The sequence below is a fragment of the Tympanuchus pallidicinctus genome, unplaced genomic scaffold (genome assembly GCF_026119805.1).
Source record: "Tympanuchus pallidicinctus isolate F22 unplaced genomic scaffold, pur_lepc_1.0 scaffold12, whole genome shotgun sequence".
Lineage (NCBI taxonomy): Eukaryota > Metazoa > Chordata > Aves > Galliformes > Phasianidae > Tympanuchus > Tympanuchus pallidicinctus.
Window position 1 is genome coordinate 18,245,008 of NW_026294637.1, and position 23,232 is coordinate 18,268,239.

General features: G+C 46.0%; 1 protein-coding gene across 1 annotated transcript in view; it reads left to right on the forward strand.

The window, feature by feature from the left end:
• Positions 1 to 239: 239 nt before the first annotated feature.
• HCN4 (hyperpolarization activated cyclic nucleotide gated potassium channel 4) overlaps positions 240 to 23,232 on the forward strand; it is a 98,100-nt gene continuing 75,107 nt past the window's right edge. Inside the window, exon 1 of the mRNA XM_052672235.1 lies at positions 240 to 1,533. Within this exon, the coding sequence (XP_052528195.1) occupies positions 833 to 1,533 (701 nt within the window). The 5' untranslated portion in view covers positions 240 to 832. The remainder of the gene's footprint in view (positions 1,534 to 23,232) is intronic.

The following is a 23,232-nucleotide window of genomic DNA, read 5'->3' on the forward strand; positions in this document are numbered from 1 at the left end:
GCAGCGCCGAGGCGCGGCGGGCTGCTGGGCAGCGCAGTGCCCTCCTGGTGCAGCCCCGCTGCGCTGCGCTGCGGCGAGCGCTGACAGCCACACGCAGCCTCGGCAGCCAGACGTTGCCCTTTTAAGAAGCCCGGGTGCTGGCTCAGGTAGGCAGAGCCTGAGTGCAGTAGTCGCTCCTATGGCAACCCACAGAATGGGATCGCTTCATGAATATTCCCAGGAGCAGGGGCTGCATGAGGAATAAGTGATGACAGTGATGTAAGCAAGCAGTGGCCGCTGCAGGTTGCAGTTCATTGTGTTACTGGCAGGCAGGTTGAGGAGTTTGAGGTACCCGGGCTTGCGTTTGGCTTTCTGGAGGATGACTGCCCGCCCGGAGACGCGGCACATTTGCATCTGGAAGCCAACATGGCAAGGCTGCTGCCGCTGCCGCCCTGCCTCGCCTTCCAGCCAGGAGTGCGCGGCTGTCCTCTAGACTTCTTGCCCGGTGCGCTGGATCTGAGCAGACAGGGATTGCAGTAGCACTCACCAAGGGGAGGCAAGCAGCAAGTAGCCAAATCGGGACGAGGGAGGAGAGGGGGGGGCTTTTTCGCCTTCCCTCCTTTTTTTTTTTTTTTCTCCTTTTTTTTTTTTTTTTTTTTTCCTTCCGTTCTGGATGCGGAGCCCGTGCTTTGATGCAGAGCCTGTGGATGCCACAGCCTGGTAAGGAGATGACACGCCAGTCTCTGGTCCCTCCTGCCCCTTGAGCCGGGGGCAGGGGCCTGGGGCAGCGCCGCTCCGCTCCTCGCGCACTGCCGGGGTCCCTCCCTCCACCTGAGCAGCAGCAGCAGCGGCCATGGACAAGCTGCCCCCCTCCATGCGCAAGAGGCTCTACAGCCTGCCCCAGCAGATAGGACCCAAGGCGTCGATCATGGACGAAGAGGAAGACAGCGACAAGGACACCCGGAGGAAAAGCATCAGGCTCAAGCCGCTGCCTTCGCCCTCTGCTGGGAGCACCCGGGCGCTCGGGGGAGACCCCGGCAGAGGGGAAGACCCCGGCTTCGTAGAGACGGAGGCGGGCAGCAAAGGTGCCAAGACCAGCACCAACGGGGACTGCCGCCGCTTCAAAGGGAGCCTGTCCTCGCTGACCAGCAGGCACCTCCACGACGCGGCCGAGGAGAAGAGGCTGATCGGCGGCGAAGGGGAGCCGGCCTCCCCCGGCGAGGACAAGAGCCCCTCCGGCAGCGGGGAGACGCAGGGACTGCCGGCACCCCCGCCGCCAGCTTCCCCCCCGGAGCCCCAGCAGCAGCCCCTCCGGGCTTGCTCCTCTACCTCTATCAAAGTGGAAGGAGGTGGAGGGTGTGACCAGATCACCCCAGATGAGGAGCAGAGGCTGGGCCAAACCGGGTTCATGCAGAGGCAGTTCGGGGCCATGCTCCAGCCGGGGGTCAACAAATTCTCCTTGAGGATGTTTGGCAGCCAGAAGGCCGTGGAGAGGGAGCAGGAAAGGGTTAAGTCTGCTGGGTTCTGGATCATCCACCCCTACAGCGACTTCAGGTACCATCTCCCCTTCCCGGCCCGCTCAGAACTACCTGGCCTGCCCCTTCCCCTTCCCTGTCCAGCTCAGACCTCTGCACACAGCACACGCCCAGAGATAACTTTCCTTGCCAATTTCCTAGTAAGAGGAGTGGGAGGACACGTTCAAGATCTACTCCAGTCAAACAATCTGCAGGTTTCATTTCTATTTGAGCTTAGTTTCGGTATCCTCATACTGTTAATTAATTTTCGGTGGTATTTTTAAACCAACAGATGTCTCTCACTCCAGCTTTTTGTAGGGAAAAGCCTCTTCGTAGTCCAGTGTAAATGGGTAGAATGTTCACACCTGATGCACAGTCTGTAAGACACGGTGTCTGCAGCTTAACTACCACATCTCCAGCTCAGACCCTAGGGTCTGCCTGAGTAATGTTTCCTTGCCTGTTTTAACACCTCAGAGTCCTCCCCCTTCTCCTTCCCAAGAGTTAGGGAATGATGCTGCTATTGTTCTGTGCTGCTCCTTACCGCAGCATCACTTGTCAGAAATTGCTGTGTGCAGAGAAGAGCAGCATTCATTGCTAAAGACTTTTGGAATCTTACAGACAAAGGTTTTCTATTTTGCATCTGCAGATAACAGTCTGCAAAACTGATTTGGATAGGGAATGGTAAACATTGCCTTTGTGAGAGGGGTAGCTTTGCTTTCACTCAGATAGCAGCATTTCCAGGAAGGTTAATAAGGAAATTAACTTGTAAACAGTGAAGCCAATTTCTGTATTTCAATCATTCAGCTGACGGGGTTGCATTTAGGTATTTCTATCTAAGTATTGTCTACTGCACAGGTGAATTGTCCTCTGCAGTATGTATGTAAAGTACTGCAATCAATAATTAATTACTTAGTGCAATCAATGGGTAAGGTCTATCACTTCAACTTTAATTACAACTGGCTTACATCTTACATTTAAAAGCACACAGTAGAAGAACATTATTCAAACACATTTCTATCAAACTAGATGATTTTATTGAATTCTTGGATTCTTAAAGAAACACTGCACGATTCCCTAGAATACAATTAACATGAGAATTGTAGGAAGGAGTTGCAGGATGGATTTGGGTGCCCAATGACAGAAGGCACTTGGCACTGCCTTTCGGGATTTAAGCCGCAGTTCACACACTTAGAAGATCCAGGACTGGCACTGAACAGATTCCTTGATACTTGCTTGGATTAGCAAACATTATTAGAAGGCTGTATGAATTGGAAGGCTGCACTGTCGATTAAATTTAGTGCAGTCAAGTGTCCCAAGTGTACAGCTGACTGAGCAGATGGGGGTTTCCTGTAGCTAAATCGTGGTACATCCTCCTAATACGATCTTATTCCAATCCAGATTGGAAAGAGTCTAAAATTCCCTCACTGTTGTTACTGGTCGATACCTCACAAGCACAGAGAAATATGGGAGTGTTGATCTTCACAAGAACAAAACCAATTTCATTCTCTTGGCTCCAGGTCTTGTGCATTTTCCACAAGCCTGGACTTAAACTGTTGTGCTTTCTTGGGTTATTTTATCAGACTGTTCTCTGAGTGTTGCATCTTAAAGGAATCTTGGATGTAGTCCCTAGAACATATTGAATTCATGCAAAAGTAGCCTTCAGTTTGTGTATCTTTCATGTACCTGTAATAATGGATTTATGCCCTTCCATGTTTAAAGTTTCCAGCATAGAACTAGGCTGTCAAACTTACTGGAAGGATTGTAGCATTAGCAGAGGTAGCCACCTTGCCCAAGGTGACATGGTCCTAAGAGTTCATTTCCTGAGGGTTTCTTGTGAACCAGTGCTCATTCTTAACATGGCACAGCAAATTCTGAGGCACGTTCTTATTTGCGAGGCGCTTCGCTGTAGGGCTGCTTACACAAAGCAATGGAATATGCAGGCAAGCTGGATTTTGCCAAGCCTGATGATCACACAGAGTCTGCTACCACACAGATGTTTGCGTGCATGCCGTTAGGTCCGTGTGCATGTGTGGCTTGGTAGTGTTAATAATAAATCTTCTGCAGTGTAGCTTTACATCTGTGCAGAGAAAGCCAAGTCCGTTGGATGTCCGTACCCTGGTGCGAGACGTTTTGGGCTTGGTGTCAGAGTCCAGGTAGGCTGGGATCTTGCTGGTTTGTGTTTCTTCTAGATTGATGCTGGAAGCCTCACGCACAAATATGTGCTTTCTCCCTACTATTCTGTATCAACGTCAGATGGGGCAGTGGTACTGATCATGCAGAGAGACATCAAAGAGGCCGGGAGCTGGGTGCACTACTGTGTGGTCAGTATGTGGATTTTCAGGAGAACTTTATGCACCCCCTTTTCTCAGTCATCTGCAGCAGACCTTCTTAAATATGACTGTCGCTTAGAGAAAAAATGACCTGTGAACAATGGCTGCATTGAAGAAGGGTGGGAGCTTTCCTGGCTTCTGTTTGTGTTTTGTGCTCTCTCCTCTGAGTGCTACTGAAGCACCTACCTTGGAAACAATTTGCATGAATACAAATAACATTTCTGACCTCCGAAATGCAGCAGATTGCACCAAAGAGCAGGTGTTATCAGAATATTTGCAAGAGCTATCTCCTGGATCCAAAGGTCTCTTGTTTTTCTGCTTTGCACATTACGCAGTGCAATGTAAGATTGCTCCCTGCTGTAGATGGGTGCAGATTCTGGAGCATTAGGATGTTCTGAGAGGCACGAGTCTCCATTACATTGCACTTTGCATAGTAATGCTGTACAGTAGCATTCGGTGCACAAGTTTCAACTTACTGAATACTCAGCCTTAGGTCTTGTCTCCTTTGATTTTGTACACATTAATTTCACCTTTGAGAGTGAGGAGCATCTGCAGGCATTTCACTAGAGCTCCAGACCTCATGGCTCCTGTCTAAGAACAGCTCAAGAGGCAAACTTCTGAGTTAAACACTGACCCAAATTAGTGGAGCTTGATTTGCTGTGAAATTACCTCTGTGTATCTCTTGTGACTTCATGGAGTTTTTTTCCTTTGTGCTGTGTGAGAGGCATTGCAGTTTCAGAACAGAACGGAGGCTTTCATCATAGTCTCGTTAAATTATCATTTTAGCATCTAATGCAGCCAATTCCAATGGAAAATCTATGGCCCTCGAAGAGGAAAGCAAGTTAATATAGATTAAGGCTCTGTTGATTTCTGCTTTTAGTCCATTGTGAGGGGAAAAAACACCGAATGACCTTTATAAAAACCAGACTCGGTGTCCCTGAGTACTCATGACTAATGCAGGGGACTAGTTCTGGAAGCACTTAAAAGGTGTCTCCGCAATTGTGATGAAAATAAGAATAGTAGTTCCTATTCTGAGCTTTAGGTGAAAGTGCTAGTTACTGTTTGCATCTGTGGTTGATCTCATATCAGTGCAGAGACAAAGTTTATTTCCTAGATCAAGATTGATCTGAGGCTCTGAGAGCTTTTTCAGTGAGTAGATAGAATTGTAATTTATTGCTTAGAGGAAGCATTGATCCAGCACAATTGGTTTAATAAAAAAATTCCAGACAAACAAAGATCTATCTAACCAATGAAACATATTGGTTGGAGCTACTATCCAGAACTGCTTGCAAAACAGTGCTGCTGTTAGGAAGGCCTGAGAACAGATACACTGCCTTAAGGACCAAAATAGTCCACTCCAAACAGTGCATGTAAATAGAGCTACGCATTATTCACTGCCCAGCAATCTATTAACTTCTTTGCAGGAAAAAGAAGCTTCTGCTTTCTTGAAAACAGTGAAAAATATTCCACTCAATAACGGTCCCAGCTTCTTAGTTTGGAATTTTTCTTTCCACTGCTCTCCCTTACTTGCAATATTTGTCTGCAAACAGAGCCTTTTGTACGTTTGCTTCTTCTGACAGAGGAGGCTTTGGGAGTCTTGGGGGCATTCCGTGGCACCAAAAGAAATGGATGTGGAGGTGCAATGTGGAAGGCAGGGGAATTTCTGCAGAACAAAACCATTTGCTCCTCTTTTTGCTTTTCTAGATCTCTAAGCAGCGTCACTCAGACTGCCTTCCTTGGGGAGCCAGTGCGATTTATTAATTACAGTACTGAACGCTGACCCCAATAGCACTGCTAGGATTGAGCAAAAAGGGAAGGGTGGCAGTTTCCCTCTCCTACCCTCCTGAACAGAAGTGATTTGCAGAGTGCTTCACGGAATGCTGCTCTGTCTGTGGAGACTGTTTTCATTCGTAACCCTTTGCTATTTTGTTCAGAGGGTAAACAGTTGGTGAACACGCAGCGTGCTCCCTGACTGGGCAGTTCACTTAGCTGGGTGTTGTGCTTCCCACACTCCGGCAGCAACGCTCCTTTCTTTTCCTGCTGCCCACAGTGCTGCTCGTGTGCCTGCCTTCGTGCCTCCCCACGGTCAAATGCCCACAATGGCAAACTCTGATCTTGTGACTTGCCCGCTGCTCTCAGCAAAGTAAAATGAAAGCTGGCTATTGTGTCACACTTATGTACTGCACACTGAAAGTCTGACTTGCCGAAACCTTTGCTTTGAGGGGAAGGCATTAATAGCAGAACCTGTGCCAGTCGTTAAGAAAAAAAAACAAACAGTGCAAATGAGGCACAAGTTTATTGGTGGGCAGCTGGTATTTTTGCCTCTCTTCTTGCTTTACAATTCTGTGAGGAAAGCACTAGCTGGAGAAGGGAGATGCTTTCCTGAAGCCAGTTCTTGCTGTCTATCCTGCAGCTAGCTTTCTTGCCAATTCCCAGGGCATCGTTGCTGGACCAGAACAAGAGGATTCAAGCAGGAATCATATGAGGGATAATCCAAATCCCGCTGAACAGCGTGACTTAGACTTCTGTTGTCTTCAGTGGACTGTGAATCAGACTGCAGGAGAGGAAACATGGTTTTGTGACCGCGAACTAAGGAAACCGAGCTAGTGCAGCCGTACTTCCTGTGTCCTTGGGCAAGTCACCACTGACTTCATGCCCTGGTTCCCATGTTGTGAGGCAGAGGATAAAAAATCCTGAGCTAGAGGATCATTGTGAGGGCTGTAGGTATCTGTATGAGACATGCTTCGGTGCTACAAAAGGCAGCACTTGTAAACAGGAAAGCCTCATCAATAAATGGAGCAGCACCTCAGTGCATTACCAGAACGTGTTTCAAGATTGTAATTATATAACATTAGAGTATTTTCATATATGTTCATGTACGGAAAATGAGGTGAAAGAATACGAATAAATGCTAAAGCAAACACTGAGATTTAAGGAAATGCTGTGATTAAGATTTCCTGCACAAACTCAATTCAGGTCCTTTGTGCAAATCTGAGCCGAGAGATGAACACATTATCTCTTCCCCAGAAGCCCCTGCCTCATTCAGTGCACTAGGGGATGGTTGTTCCTTTGTGAAAAGCTGTTTCACATTTTCCTCATCTCTTTTACTAAGAGCCTCCCATATTTATTTCACCTTGTTCAGATCCCAGTCTGAAAAAACAAGCTTTCTTGGCACTTATAAGATACTCAGCTCTAACAGCAATGAATGTTCATTTCGCTTCCTGACACCTCGGCTCGGGAACTGGTGTTGTCATCCCCAGTTTATCGTGAGGTGATGGAGACTCATGGACAATAAGATTAAGAACATTAACATGGTAGAGGCAGTTTGAGGCCCCGTTTTGCAGAGTACATAGCGTTACACAGCGTATCTTATGCTCAGAGCTCGGCCTCTGCGGTGCCTATTAAGGAACCAGACTTCACTGCAACCCAGAGGGCAAGGGCACCGAGGCAATGAAAACCTGTTTAAGAGTACCTGGTTCTTTAAGAGGAACGGGACAGTCAGATTTGCACTGGTACTTTAGACTTGGTTGGTGAGCAGCCAGTCTGAGAAAGAGGCATCCCAATTCCACCCACCTTCCTCCCAAGCCTCCGATGTTTGCCAGTTTGTGTGCTGTTACACTAAACAACAAAAACACAAACGCCAAATGTAGCCGTAAACAGTATGTAGTGTTCTTTTTAATCACCGCCTAACAATATTATTCTAATTCCAGTTTTGGATTGAGCTGTTTCCCTTGCACCTCTGCGGGAACTTTTTGGCAGAGATAGAATCTCCAGGGCAGCGCTCATCTGCCTCAGCCATCACATCTCATTCTGCAGTTCCTTATCTCTTTTACTGCAAGCCTTCCAGTCTGTGCAAGAAGTGAGCTCCTAGAGAAAGTCTCTTCCTCACACAGGTCTGCCTCAAGCCCTTCCTCTCATCTTGAATGAAGCATGAATTCTGTAGGAAGAACTATTTTAAATCATGTAGTGACTGTAATGTAATCCATACGTGCAATTAGGCTCCGTTCTGTTTTTCATAACCTAAGCTTGCAGTCTAATTTTAATATGGTGTTTTTGTACAATTGTTAAGATTTTAAAAAGCAAATCAATCCTCATTCTAATCATAACAGTGCTTTGGGGTAGCTATGGACCTTTAAGATGCTGCACTGCCCTCTGCTCTCAATTAAGCAATGGCTGTAGCTGGCGGTCACAGCAAAACAGTGATGGTGCTCCAGATTCTTGGGTAACTCTCCAGGCTTCGAGGGGAAGTGTTCTCTGTTTTCTCCCCAGTATTTCAGTACGGTATCTTCTGCCCCACTCCCTCCAACGTGTTGTTACCCCTCACTTTACCTCTGTGCCATCTCACCAGTGCCATCTGCATTTTCCAGGCTTCTTGCACCACCTTTCTTGTTTAGCCAATCCTAGGTCCTAAGACACATTTTTTCGTTTCATCATTCTTTTGCACCTCACGTTGGCTTTTAGTAATCCCTCTTCTCCCCTTGGCACCTTGCTAAGTGCAGTGTCAATGGCATTTATCTCAGATCAGTTTGTTCTCTTACCAGTCTCAGACCTTATCCCTCGTGCCTTTCTCAAATGGATCTCTCTCACATTTATTTCCTCTCATTCTGTATATTTGTGGTTGCTGGCATCCCACGACTCTTCAAATAACCTGTTTTCTCAGACTGTGCTTTCTGTCCTAATTTAACAAGGTGTTATTTTGCCTAGTAATTTCAGACCCTTCCACTTTATCCCTTTTTCTGCCCTCCAACACTCTCAGCCTAGCAGTGTTTCGACAAACTCTACCCAGTTTTTGTTTTCCAAGCTTGAGATACATCCATCCTCAAAGCCACGCATTTCAAATGATGAATTTGCATAGAGGCACAGACTTTGCTGCGTTCAGTGTGAAACAGATTTTATTTGAGGGAATAATGTGTTTTCCAAAAGTGTTCTTTGGTAGGCACATACAGAATCAGCGTAGGACATTTCAGTGCTATTATAAGCAGGTAAACTTGGGATTCCAGTACGATGTTCTGGTTAGATAACTGTGCTTTCTGTTGTACTCAGTTTTTTTCTGCTCTAACGTCACTGCTGCTGCACTGAAATCCATTTATTATACAGATAAAAGAGTGATCTCTGTCTGGAGATAACATAGTGTCATTTTAGCTTCAAACCATTGAAATTTGTCTTTGTTTCTGCTGCGTTATGAGCATCTCATTAGCAAGCCCATGAATCCCTCAGTTTGCTCTTGAAACCAACTATCTGAGCTCTCATCCTTTCTCTTACTTTTGAAAGCTCTGTTGGTGCCAAGGCAGTTATAGGTCAATTGAGTTATTGTTGGTTCTAATTGGCACTCTAACAACCTATTAAATCAATTTCCCTACAGATGAATGTCACTCAGAAAGAAGGTGCCAACTCCTTCTCTGTGTTTGAGAGTGCAAAAAAATACGTTGGTGCTGATGAGTGTAAGGGAAAGGCCGTTCCTCAGGGAAGAGGCTTAGCAGAGCACAAGCTCTCACCCCACATCAATGTGCCACATGGTGTGCCCTGAGCAAGGTGCAGGCTGACCACGAACTCAGAAGATGAGGCCATTTCTAGAACTCAAGCCAAATGGAAGAATTACAAAAATCCCCAACCCTGATGAATGCTCTCGCATCCATTCTCTGTTTGCAACAGAGCTTGGGTCTACTTCCATGTGGCCTCTTCTCCTCCCTGTCTGGTTCTCGGTGTCCCTCATATGTTCCTGCGGCTGCCAAGGCAGGTGAGGTATCCCCAGCCATCTCTCAAAGCAGGCAGCGTCTGGCTGGTGACATCATTGCCTTGTTGGCATGGAGTGGTGTACATCTGAGTGAGATTTACTTGCCCCGTGTTATAAAGGAGGCAGTTATTACGGTGAGTGCAGTTGATTTAAGTCCTGCTCAGAAATGTTTAGATAACCTCTTTGTCTAGCGGAAATACGGTGCTCATTCCCACATTATCTGAGTATTTCTTAGTGTGGTGGCTGTAAAACAAGTTGCTTTTCAGCCTGCAAATAGAGACAAGGTTCTTGGCCAGGCAGCACTGCAAGTTTGTTCCAGGGTCTCCAAATGAAAGCTGATTTATATATGATGAGCAGTAAGGACTGCTCAGGTATCCTTGCTTAAGTGGGCAATTTTCTTGGTGATGAAGGCAGATGAGAACACAGCTTGGCTCTGTGTGGCTCTGCAGTGCTGACAGCACTAAAACCTGGGTTTTGTCAGCAGACAAAGCAGTTAAGACTCCAGAAATACAGAAAAGAGAGCAGATATGTGCTGGGCTAACAAGATGCTGTTATAGGAACCTTTTTCTGACCCTTTTCCTTGTTGAGTGGTTTGCTACCTAGGAAATCCCTTTGCAAACTGAAATTATTCATTCCATGCAGGATACTCACAGTGACTGACATCAAATATGGGCACACATCCCTCATATCTGCACAAGGCTGTAGTAAACCAGGCTGCTAACTCTTTGAGAGGTGCTGCATGCAGCAGGAGAAGACAGTGCCAGTGAGAGCAAAGCAGATGAGCATCCAGAGGGGAATTCCAAGGTCAGCTGGAGGGCCCACCACCCCAGCGATGCACAAAAGCTAATCTCGTTTGTGGTGACTCTCCAAATGTGCTAATGAAGGATTTAAATCTCTGCTTCTTTGAATGGCGAGGTTGTCTGCGTTTATGCATCTATTGTTAAAGAGCGTAGAGGCAGGAGATGTGCTGCAGGTTGCCAGCTTGATTCTAGCATAGGAACTGTAACTTTTTTGTTTTTCTTTTCACATCTGTGCATAGGGCTCTCGTGACTGCCAGGAAATCAGTAGCTGTGCACTGAGTAATTCCTCACCCTGCTCACAGCTCCAGTAAGGCTGCGTGCAGAGCGGCCCTGCTGGGGCTCTTCTTTCCTGGTAGGAGCTGCAGAGCACTTACAGTCTGGGGGATGGAAAATCTGGTGAAGCGCAATTGGATTGGCCTGGGTGTGGGAAAGAAACATCTTGCAAAGTTATCAGTGCTTTGGAGCTTGTGAGGGAGATAACTGCTGCATTCCCAAGACTCAGGGACTCCACTTTAATAAGTCCCTTCCTGACAGCCGGGGCTTCGTGTGTGATTTCAGGGCAAGGTGCTAACTTTCACCCTGCTAACATCAGTCCTACCCTGCACAAGGTCTCTTCTGCAGTGGGGCTGCTGTGCACGTGCATCCATGCCTAACGGTGCACAAGTTAGACTTTCATTAATAACATGAGAAATGTTTTTTTTCCATCTCAAATTTTCTGTGAATTACTGGAAAGGGGAGAGGGAGGACCAGTCGAGATCACAGATCTTGATCTGTTCTCAGCGATACCAACACAAAGCCATTGTGTCATTTTTCCACACTCAGTCAGCAGCAGGCACTCTTGGAATCATGAACAATGTGTACCAGGTAAAAGGAGAGACTGGAAGGCAGGTCAGGCATCTGGTTGACCCTCTGAGCAACAATGAAGGGAACACTCTTTGAGCCTGAATTTCTCCAGGTTTGACAATTGTACTGTTAGGGCCCACGGAAGATGCTTCACGACTCTTAAAGCATTTTAACACGACAAAAGATGCCAGAGCAGAGGTCGGCAAGGGTTTGTTAATATTTACAAGGCAATTTCTTGTGTATTTCCTCCCGATTACACTTTTCTGTATACTGTTACTTCTCTTGTCCATCTGTTGTTAGGAGCACAGAAATGAGGAGATCCAGGAACCGTAAGGTGATTTCAGAATGTTGCTTCCTTTGTCTTCTTTTAAAAAGGAAACTGATTGTGAGCACTTCTACAGTTCCATGTACAATGCTGTATTGTGTGGCATGTTTAGAAGCAGGCTGTAAAAGCATAGGAGAAAACCTTGGACAGCGGAGGGAAACAAGGTTAATTTTTCCTTTTTGTGTGTGTCTATAAGGAGAGTTATGTAGCTGCTGCAGGGGGTTTGGAGATGCTGCTCCAACTCTTCTTCAGTGTTCATGTATACTAGAAGGCGTGTTGCCCTCTTTGATGGGATTCACAACTGGACTTTAGTAGGCACTTGCAACTGGACGGTCTGGCACAGGAGCTGGGAGGTGTCTGTGCTTTCCTCTGGTGTGGCAGCTTTAGAAAATAGCATCCGAGCAGCACTAAGTGCCGAATGTTTTGGATGTTCTGTTCTGGCCCTTGCTTTTTAGTGTGAAACCAGGTGTGCTTCAGGTCATGGCAGCCTTGGTTGACAACTGTGTATGCATGCTGTTTAGGGAGCAACTGAAGGGCTTGCACCATGCATTAAATTGTACCCCACATTTGTCATGGACTGTTGGCTCAGCCCTGACTGCTTTGGAAAGTGCCTGGTTTTCGCTTTTGCTACATACGTTGATCTATGACTCTCTTTTTCCAAAGGTGGACTTTCGATAGACTTCCAGACAAGGGCAGCTTCACTGGCTCTATGCTCCTTTTGCAGCATGAACAGGGTTTTAGGCAAACAGTGGCAGATGTGACTATGGCCTGTGGCTTGTGCTTTTGGACGAGGAATCTGGAAACCTCATCTGCAAGTAAACTCACATGGTAAAATCTGCACTGCAGACAAAAAAAGATTTGCCTTGACATCATCTGCCCTGCTCTGCGATCTGCAGTCAGTCAGGAGACCAATGCACAGCTCCCAGCCTCTCTAGCTGAGTAGAATTAAGGCTAAGCTTCATCATGAGCTATTGCAAGCTGTTGCCACCCCAAATAATTGGCTGCTGGATGGTTTTGTGTCTGTCTAAGCGTTACGGTGTGTGGGTGGATGTGTTATGTGTGTGTGAATGAGTCTGCTTTGAAAATTAATACATACCATCGGGAGCGCGTCTAATAATGCAGCACCTCATGATTCCCACATCCAGCCCACCACCATCTCTGCTCTTCCTCTTCCTAAAGCACCTGAGGTGTCTCTCCAGTTCCCGGTGTTCTGCTGTTGAAATTAAGATAGAAATGCTGTGAATTTTCCCAAAAGCTCATTCCCCTTTATCAGCACAACCCTCTCTGCGAGCAGGGCATCCCACGGTGGATGGCAAACAACAGAGGCGTTCCCTTGTCTGCAGAGAGGAAGGGCAGCGTCCATCCGGGAGCATCGCTGTTGGAGGCACTGATGTATGGAAGTCACGCACGACTCAGGGAGCTGGGAGCTGTAACCCCTCTGGGACTTAGGTTTTGGCAGCTGTTGTAGGGTATTATTTTCACAAGGCTGAGCTGTTCTTAAGCACTTCTTCTACTGTAATCATCACACACATATTTCCTCAGTAATGGCAGGCCATCAGCGTTTCTTTCTAGTCTTTTTAGATAAGATGCAGAGAGACAAGCTGTGAAAGAGCCGAACAAGATGCCTTGACTGAGTCATTCACATTTCCTCAGCTTGTCCCACAAGTAGGCTGTAGGCCTGCTTTCCATACACATCCTGCTGTCTTCTGGGAAAAGAGACCCTTTTTCAGGTGAGGACTGGAAAGTGGAAACTTGTACCTGCCCAAGCTTGCATACTTGAATACTGTAGGCCAGATAGGAGAAAAGAGACATGGTTGATTACACCTCCAGGTGCAAAAATACTCCAAACAAGTTAGTTCTGTAGTAATGTGAACTGCCCTGATCCTTCCAAATCCACAGCTATGAACGGAACAGTCTTGATAGAGAGCCAGGTGACATTCCCATACAGTTCAAATGCCCTGAAGCTGTAGCTATGCTTTGTTCTGTGGGTACTGCTTAATTGCTGTATTTCACCCCAATTATAGCTTTTCTGTAATTCTGGATGGAATTATTTTCCCACACTTCAGAGCTCTTGTGGATACAGAAAGATATATCAACATTTCTTTGAAATTAGTTTTTATCAGAAGACATATGGAGCAAAATTCCTTGGTGAGAATCCATTGCAACTACTGGGGTGACACTGGGAATCACTTTCTTTCCTCAGAGCTACTTCTGGCCTCCTGTATACATATCACTAAGGCACATATGGGCAGTGTCTAGCACTGCCTGACCTGCTGATATCACACCACAGGGAGAGATAAGAGATTACATTCACATTTTGGTGTTTGTGGAGAGGATCTTGAAAGCAGGATTTAGTGAGGAAGTATTTTAGAGCACTGAATTTTCTGCTTGTCACCCACAAAATAGCTATTTCTGATTCAGTGATGTCTTTTATAGAGGAGATCCCTAATTTACAATCTGAATGTCTAATGAGCTAAAATGTTTTTGGATGTACTTGAGAGCAGAACTAATCTGCAACTTACTTTTCCTGGACACAAGTGGAAGGACCTTCTGCCTCCTCTCCTGAGCACAGAGATGATCAAGTGAAGGCTCAGAAATCTGGTTTCAGATTTAACTTTTGAAGCTACTTCTCCTGATTCCCTCTCCCCTGTGCCACACGGTCCCACTGCTGTAACATATGAGAGTTTTGCAGTTTTCAGGTAATTTTGCCCCCCTCATTTGTGGACTGTATCATCTCTGCCTGACAGAGGAGGATCAGAGAGTGGAAAATCCAGATTTCTGCATGTTCTTGGGCACCTGTTACCCAATGGGGCAAGGGAGTGCTTGAAGTGACTTGCTGAGCATCCTTCCAGGTACCCTAATCACAGAACCATCTTCTCTCCTGCAGCCTTTTTGCAATCTCTGAGTGCCGGCCAGTTGGACTGAGTCACATCATATATATTGCTGGGGAGATGAATTTGAAGGAATGGTGAGGAAACGGCTAGATTTTGTATTACTATGTAAGATCACTCCAAAAGTAATGCCTCCTATTTATTTCCATTGAAACTACAATGGATACGAAGAGCACAGTAACACAGATAGAGCAAACTCTCAGCTACAGAGCACTGTTTTTCAACACAGTCGCCATCATTAGCTTTGCCTTTTAGCCAGTGATGAACAAGAGCTGCGTGCCACGCTCGTAAAAGTCCGTTACAGCAGGGTGAACCACAGTAGCTACTGCCATGGTGAAACACCTCCCATCCCCCACTGTGCTCATGTCCACTGTTTGATCTCAGCAAGTGTCAGTGAATGTCAATGGCTGCCTTTTTTTCCATGTGGAGGAATTCAGTTCCACACCTTTGCTTCATCTACACTTCCCTGTCAGACACCATTCTGTCAGAGGGCCCCTCTGCTGCAGTCTGTCACACGGCAACGAAATGTCATGAAACGCTGATGAGAAGGTTCAGCTTCTGCTGCTGTATCACCATCATCCACCGTGATGTCATGGGCCATCATAAAGTCATGAAGTAGGAGGTGTTACTTTTGGAGCAGGCCTCGCACAAAGCTGTCTTAAACAGAAGAACCACATTCACTAAAAAATTAAAAGAAGAAAACAACAACGTAGAATTCACTTAATCAAGCGTTACTGAAATGCAGCCCAATACGTGAACACATCCCTGCTCCTTCTGAAAGCAAAGGTGAAGTCAGCACCTGCACCTGCTACAGAAGCCTTAAAGTTTGGTTCTGTAGGTGTTAGTAATAAAAATTTGACAAATGCATTTCATGTTTCAGAGCAGAAGGCCTTAGAGAGCAGGTTTTTGGATTGCTTCTTGAAAATGCCAGAATTTATTGAGATGCTCCTGCCATCACAGGTACCCAAAACAGGGCAGGGAACAGGCTTGCCTCTAGGCACTGAAAGCAAAGGATATGACACATCTTTTCTTTTAAGGCCCGCAGTTTGAAGTCTGTGGTAGTCTTTTGTGGTTGTGACTTTCAGTACAGCATGCTTTGGGGTTTCTCCTTTCAGCCTAAGGACCTGAAGTACATATTTCTAGACCTGGGAGGAGATCTGTCACATACACAGAGTGCCACTGCTCATCTTGGAGTTGCACATGCCCCTCTGCATTTTGGTTTGAATAAGCCCTGTCCTCACCAAGCACTGCTAATAGAGGTCTGTGATGAGCTCCTGCTATGCAGTATCAGTGTGTTGCTCATAAACAACTCTGCTGGAGAGAGACCTGCAGCCCTTGTCCATCTGGTTCTGCATGGGCAGCAACCAAGAAGGTGTTCTTTTTGCTCTTCTTTTGCACGTTGCTGTGAGCTATCAGCTTATCTATAGGCAGGTTCAGAGTTTGTAATGACTGATGTAAAACCAAACCAGGCAGATTTAACAGACAGATTTACACTTCATCTGTCAGTGGGATCTGCACCTGAAATAGGCAGGACTGAGTTCTCAGTTATCACTGACCCGTCCCACGGTAATCGATTGGTGTGTCAGCAAACAACTTGCATGTTTCACTTACCCCTGGATTCTGTGCTATGTCAAAAAAGCTACAGAGATTGTTACTTCACGTTCATTTTGTTGACTCTGAGAGCCCTGTTACGTAAGTGCAAATGTAGATGGCATTTTTTTACTATTTGCTGGTTTTTCATCACTAGCATAACCAACACTGTTCCAGCTGTTGGTAGAAATAACACTGTAATATTTTGGCAGCATAGGAAGAATAGTTATTCCCATTTTATGTATGGAAAACTAATATACGTGGAAACTACATTATTTTCTAGAGAGTTGCTCACAGAATATGAACTGGAGTTGTGTAGATGGCACAGCTGGCTCCTAAAGGACAGAACTGCTCTACCTTCTTCCTCAGTGTTCCTCTGCCTTAGGAGGGGCAATGAAGCCTTGTTGTGCGTGGATGGAAAATGGGCTGCATCAATTAGAATATATTTCTGAAACAACTTGTTTCTGGCAAGTTGTTCAGTCTAAAAATATATTTATTTCTAATTGCTGAGCTGAATGCTTAATGAATTCTTCCTTCCCAAGAACAATTAATCAAAGAAATGATTTAGGGCTGGCACTAACTCCCTTAGGGCTCAGTGGCTGTGTTCCATTGACATAAATAGAGCAGACCAAGCCCAGACCATACTGGAAAGATTTATCTAAGCATTTTTTAATGGTTCCCATCACTGTTTGTATGGATGCCTCTGGCAGAAAAGTACTATACATATTGGAGGAACAGCCCTCAGTGTTATAGCAGAAGCACCACAAGTTGCTGTTGTTTACAACAGCGTTTGCCTGTTTTGTATTGTTTTTATGGAGAGGCATTTATGTGAGCTCTCACTGATTGTTAGGGGCGTTCTGAATGGTGAAAAAAGAAGGGACTGCAGCTCGCTCAGGAAGGTTTCTTAATATGAACGAAGGGGTAGAGAGGTCACTGAGACCCTGCAGTGTGAATCTCAGCTTTGATAAGGAGGATCCCCACCACACAACAAAGATCTTTCTGTGAAAGATCAGACGTCAGAAATTCGCAGGGTGTCCTGGAAAGTGCTGGACGGATCCATCGATGTCGTGATTCTTGTCAAAAGCCAGGTATGTGCTCAGTGAAAATGCTGATATGCCAGCACATACGGCAGCGTTACATACTGCGCGCCGTGCCTTGGAGGAAGATGGAAAGCTAAACGGGTTCCAACCAATACGGCATGAGGAGAAAGGCCTGACATGCCCAAATCTGGCCACTGAATTTTTGATATGTAGTATAACTTGTGATTTAGAGCATCGTCTTTGGGTGAGGAAGGAATCTGACCACATCTTTTCTTTATCTTGACTGTCCAAAGTTCATGAGTATTCTGTTCTCTGTTCTCAGAGCATACACCTGATCCTCCTCTTTGTTTTCCACAAGTCTCCTGCTTGAACTTCTGCTGAATCTCCTCATTCTAGTCTGTTCAATGCAGAAATATTTGTAGGGACATCAAATAATAGTTTCTGGGAAACTGAAAAGGGCTTTGGAGCACAGCACAGAAGAATCTGCCTTTTTTGTTGACGATTTAAGCTGATGCCCTGCAGACACTGGGGTGGATGTTGGGATTCCTGGCCTTTTTTCTTTTATCCTGTATATCTGTGTGCAAGAGAGGCCCTAAAGAAGTGACTGCTTCTCCATACCTCAGTTTCCTTGGCTAGCAGATGACGATGGTGAGACACAGCTACCTCCCATAGTGTGTTTTGAGATCAAGAGGCAGAAATCCCTTGTGAGCTTTGCACTGTTTCTGTGCAGCAATTAATTCAGCACCCGGTGTCTGGAGGGGATGGTGGATTTATATGGATGCCTTAGATAAGCATAGCCTTAGCACTGTTTCTTCTGAGACCTAAAATAATCAGAGGCAATTGGACTTTTTTTTTTCTTAAGTGTTGCATTTTTAGAAGGTGATTCATCTTTTTTCTGGGATTTTGGATACTTGAATAGCCCCAGGGTCCCAGCAGCTTTAGTCTTTCTGAGCTGATTGTGCTCCAGTCCAGCCTGAGTAACTCAGTGCAAACAAGAGTCTGATCTTGGCAACCAGAAGGAGTTTGGATGGAGAAGTATTTTTTGCCTTTGAAACTGAGATACACCTAGTCATTACCACATTATCTTCTTGCATGTCTCACTCTCCCCCACCCCAACTTCTCTTACCCACAGAAAGGCTTAGGCTGACGCTTCATGCTGAAAAATTCCTTCTCTGAAAGTGTGGTCAGGTGCTGGAAAAGGACGCGCAGGGCTGTGGTTGAGTCACTGTCCCTGGAGGTGTCCAAGAAACATGTAGAAGCAGTACTAAGCAGCAGCATTTAGTGATGGTAAGTGGTGGGCAGTTGAACTAGGCTGTCTTGGAGGTCTTCTCCAACTTGGTGGTTCTGTGAACACTTAGGAGGAACATTTTAAGCATCTCAGATGGCTGCAAGTCTTTTTCTCAGTCTGACAGATTACTTAATTGATTGCTGCATGCAGTTGCCACCTCTTTGTGGACTACCACAGAGCTTGTGAGCACGAATTTGTCAATTCGATGCAAAATAATAGCTAGGAGAAAGCAGAATTGTGTCCTCCGCTTTCTGAACTGTGATTCTGATAGATATGACTCATATAATCTTTCCGCCCTATTTTGGTTTTTGTAAGTTTGGGTTCCTAGCAGCGAGACTGACTTCTTTATCTTCATATTATGTCAAGAAAGCTGTGTTAGTACAAGATAGTTAGCAATCCTGTCATCCCTGTATCTCAACGAGATGCTAAGTTGGGGGAAGATGCATGTTATGTCAGCTGGTGTCATATGTTCTCTGTCACTTTTTCAGTAATGTTTACTCTGAACAGGTAAACATATATTCATACGTCTGTGTCATCTCTGTGTATCCTGGGCTGCACCCGAAGAAGCACAGCCAGCAGGTTAAGGGAGGTGATCTTTCCCCTCTGCTCTGCACTGGTGAGACCACAGTGAATTGCTGTGTCCAGATGTGGAGTCCTCAACACAGGAGAGACACAGATTAAAACTGAAACAAGGGAGATCTAGACTGGATGTAATGAAAAAGGGTGATAAAGCACTGGAACCAGTCACCCAAAGATGTAGTGGATGCCCTGTCCCTGGGGACATTCATGGTCAAGCTGAACAGGGCTCTGAGCAGCTGATCTAACAGTAGACATCCCTGTTCACTGCAGGGCAGTTGAGCTAGATGATCTCTTCCAACTCAGATGTTTCTATGATTCTATGTAAAATCTCTGCCTGCAGCACTGAATCTTGTGTGAGTTGCTGTTAATACCATGGCAGCTAGGGCTGAAATATAGGATTCATGCAAGTAGTCTTTGAAATGTCTACCTGTCTCAAAGAAATTGCAGTCAGAACACTCAACAAAATTGTCCCTTTCCTTTGTGTAGTTGGGCACAAATTAAAACTTAGGTCCAAAATGCTTGCTTTTTGAGGCAGTTCAGAGGTCACAGAATCGCAAGGGGCGGAAGAGACATCTGGAGATCATCAAGTCCAACCTCCTGCTAAAGCAGGTTTACACAGGCAAGCACCCAGGCAGGTTTTGAATATCCCCAGATGAGGAGATATGCCCTCTCTGGGCAGCTTGTTCCAGTGCTCTATAACTCTAAAAGTAAAGAAGTTTTTCCTCATGCTCGTATGGAACTTCCTATATTCAAGTTTGTGCCCATTGCCCTTTGTCCTGTTGCTGGGAACTGCTGAAAAGAGCCTGGCCCCATCCATTTGACTCTTGGCCATTAGATGTTTATAAGCATTGATCCTCCCTCTTCACTTTTCCAGCCTGAACAGTCCCACGTCTCTCAGCCTTTCCTCATAAGGGAAACACTCCAGGCCCCCAGTCATCTTTGTGGCCCTCCTCTGGACTCTCAAGAAGTTCCCTGTCTTTCTTGAAGTGGGGAACCCAGAACTGGACACAGCACTCCAAATGAGGCATCACCAGGGCAGAGCAGACGAGGGGGATCACCTCTCTTGACCTACTAGCCATGCACTTCAGGGTACCATTGGCCTTCTTGGCCGCAGGAACAACTGCTGACTCATGGCCAACCATTTGTCCAACACTCAGGTCCTTCTCAGAGCTTCTTTCCAGCAGCCAGCTTTCTCTAGAGGGATGCAAGGGGATCCCTCATAGCTATACACACCCTTGGGGTGGGTGGCCTTCTGGCTTGTGTCATGGGAGGCAGCTAAGGAACAGTTGTCATTGCTCTGGTTGACTTGGCTTATTCCCGTCTGTTGCTATAATGTAAGCAATGCCATTTTGGACTTCACCCCTCAAGTTCATCATTTTAAAGCCCACCTCACTAGGTTGGCCTGTTGCTGCAAATGATTGCCCTGCCCCTTCTAGACAGGTGAACTCCATCCTCCCCCAACAGGTTATAATCTTCATAAAAAGTCCCATTGTTATAAAAACCAAAACCCTTGCACTGGCACCAGCCATGTTGCCGGGAATTGATATGCATTAAACATGTATTTTTGGCTTTCCTCTTTCTTCTACCTGGCAAAATTGTGAAGTAGATAACTCGGGCACCCATATTTTTCACCTGTGCTCCCAGGGCTTTATAGAATTCTTTGGTTCTGCCCATGTTCCAGCTCCCAGTGACATTCATGACTTCATATTTGTTTTTGATAGTGAAGCTGGAGGATGGAGACTGAAATGGAGTCCTGTTGGTTTTTTTTTGAGTCAACAGGGACCAAGGTGCCTCCTCCTCATGCCCATTGCTGGAATGTGATTACTGAACAACCTCTCTCTCTCTCTCTCTCTCAGCACTTCTGATGCTAAGGAGCCTTTGTTTCTTGCAGCCCAGCCACTTGTCGTAAAAGGTCCACCTGTGCACATCCTGTACAGGTCCTTACCTTACACTAAGAGAAGGCTCAAGGTACTCAGTGCAACCAACCACCTGAATAGAAGTCTTCTTTCTTACCAGTTCTGTCTGGGTGAATGCATCAGAATCCATCTCCAGGAATTTTCCTGTTTTAGCCCTCTGGCAAGTGCCCACCACTGTACAGTCAGAGATCAAGAGTGCTTCCCCTGATTGTGAGCCTTCAAGCAAGGTACAGTACCCTGTCTGTGCAAACTGCTGTGACAGAATGTTGCTCCCAGATGAGAACATGGCCTGTCTTGAGCCCTCCCTTCACACCCTGCACGAATCAACCCAGTCCATAGTGCAGATCCATGTTTGAAACACACTGCCCAAACATTTGAATTTCAGTCATGCTAGACTTTGGATACAGGCCAGGGCCTGAACTTCATCACAGTTTATGCGTGTCTTTCTGCTTTAGTCCTTTGCATTCCACAACAAATTCATGATGACTTGGAAGCTGCAGCCCTTATCGATCTGCCCGTTCCCTACAAGAACAACACATGGCGTGTTTCCATGGCAATAGGTCCCCCTAAAGGGGCTTCCTTCTTTCTCTCAGTAAGGTCTTTTTATTGGTCTTTTTCATTATTAAATCATCAGAGATAAATGCACACATAGAAGGGTCAATGTCTGGATCAGTGGACAGCAAGCAAAAAGGGACTTTTCCATATTCATAGAAGCGAGAGATTCAGAAGATCAAACAATGCAGCATCACCAAGCCCTTAGCATGTCAGTCTCACGTATAATGGATGCTATGAAATCAGTACACATCTGACTCCTTGAAAACCTTCGGGATTCAGCATGGGGAGCAGAGGAGAGGGAACTGAGACTTTTTTTTCTAAGTGCAGTATGGTGGGATGTGAAGAGAAGGTTAAGCTCTCTGGCTTAGACTTTGTGCCATGAGCAAGAGAGTTCCTGCAGGCTTGTTTAAATGCTACAAATAGAAAATTGTATTTAATGAGAATGTGGTGTGGTAGGCTTCTTCTGATGAAGTCTGATGAGAAGAGCATGGAGAAGAGGGCTTGGAACTAGATAATCTTTAAGGCCGCCTCCAAGCCAAGGCAATGATTCAAAGTGCACGACTTGTGCACTGGCGTGGTGTAGGAAGCAATCCCAGACCACCAGCAGCTGCTGTGTAATCTGTCCACTCCTCCCGCTCAGCAGGGAGGTTGAAATGTTCTAATGTACCTGCAGGGGTGAGAGGAGGCCAGCCAGCCAGGCTACAGCCTGGTTTGTCAGCGGTTGCGCTGGGCTGGTTTCCATCTCCAGGAAACCCGTGCTTATAAATCTCCTGCTGAATCTGTACTGTATTATCTTCCCAGTGGTATCTCCAGCCACTCCTGGCAATGAACTCCCACTGCATAACAATTTATATCTTTGATCACCTCATCCTGGGCAACGGAGTTGTGAGAACAGTGAATTGTTTAGGCCCTCAAAGAAGAGAGGGAATAAGCCTTCCAAACGGTAAAACCCCCCAAATCTCACTGCTCTTGCAGCTCATACAAGGGAATTGTCTGTGTGCTAGTAACAGCAAGCGAGAAAATACTGCTAATGCTGTTTTTGGTCAGAAATGTGTTCTGCATAGGCCTCACTACTCCAAGTTTAGAGCCGGCACAAACGAGGCCTCGTGTAGCAACCCCTGTTACTGCCTGTGTGTTTATTTTTACCTCTCAGGGAAGATCCCAAGTGTAGATTTAAAACACTGCTGAATTTGCTAGGCAGAAATCAGCAGGCAGGAAGGCAGCGTGCTTCAGGAAAGTGGTCGATTGACCAAAATAGTGCAAAATCCAGCGTGACCTTTCTTGTTCTCGTTACGTGTTTGTGTTTCAGCACTGCTGGAGATGAAATTCAGGAGCATATTGTTTCTGTGTGGCACAGCATGTCTGCGTGCCAAGCAGGAGGTGTAAGCGTTTCAACACATTTATTGAATGGCAGATTGCACACAAACCCCTTGAAAATGCTGGTGCAATTTCTATTAAGCATGCTGTAGGATTAGACGATGGATGTTGACTTTGCAGATTAGATGTCCAGAAGTGTCATTATCCTAGGACACGTGCAGTCCAGGCAGCACCACTGCAGCCTCTGTCCTGCCGTGCCTCAGGCTGGGATGGAACAACACCCTGCAACGTTTGTTCAGGCTGTAACTGAGCTCAGTGATGCCTCTGCTGTACGGTTCACTGCTGCTCTGGGAGGAACTCGAGTGAAGGCTAGCACTATCTAGTGGTTAGCGTGCTGTTTGCCTAGCCAAGTCATTTAAACTCTATCGTTTGCTTCCCTGAATGAAAGTTAAATACACTTAGAGAAGGGATATCAGCAGCTTTTTTGGATAAGGTTCTCTTTGTTTCCCACATGCTCGAACAGTTCGCCTC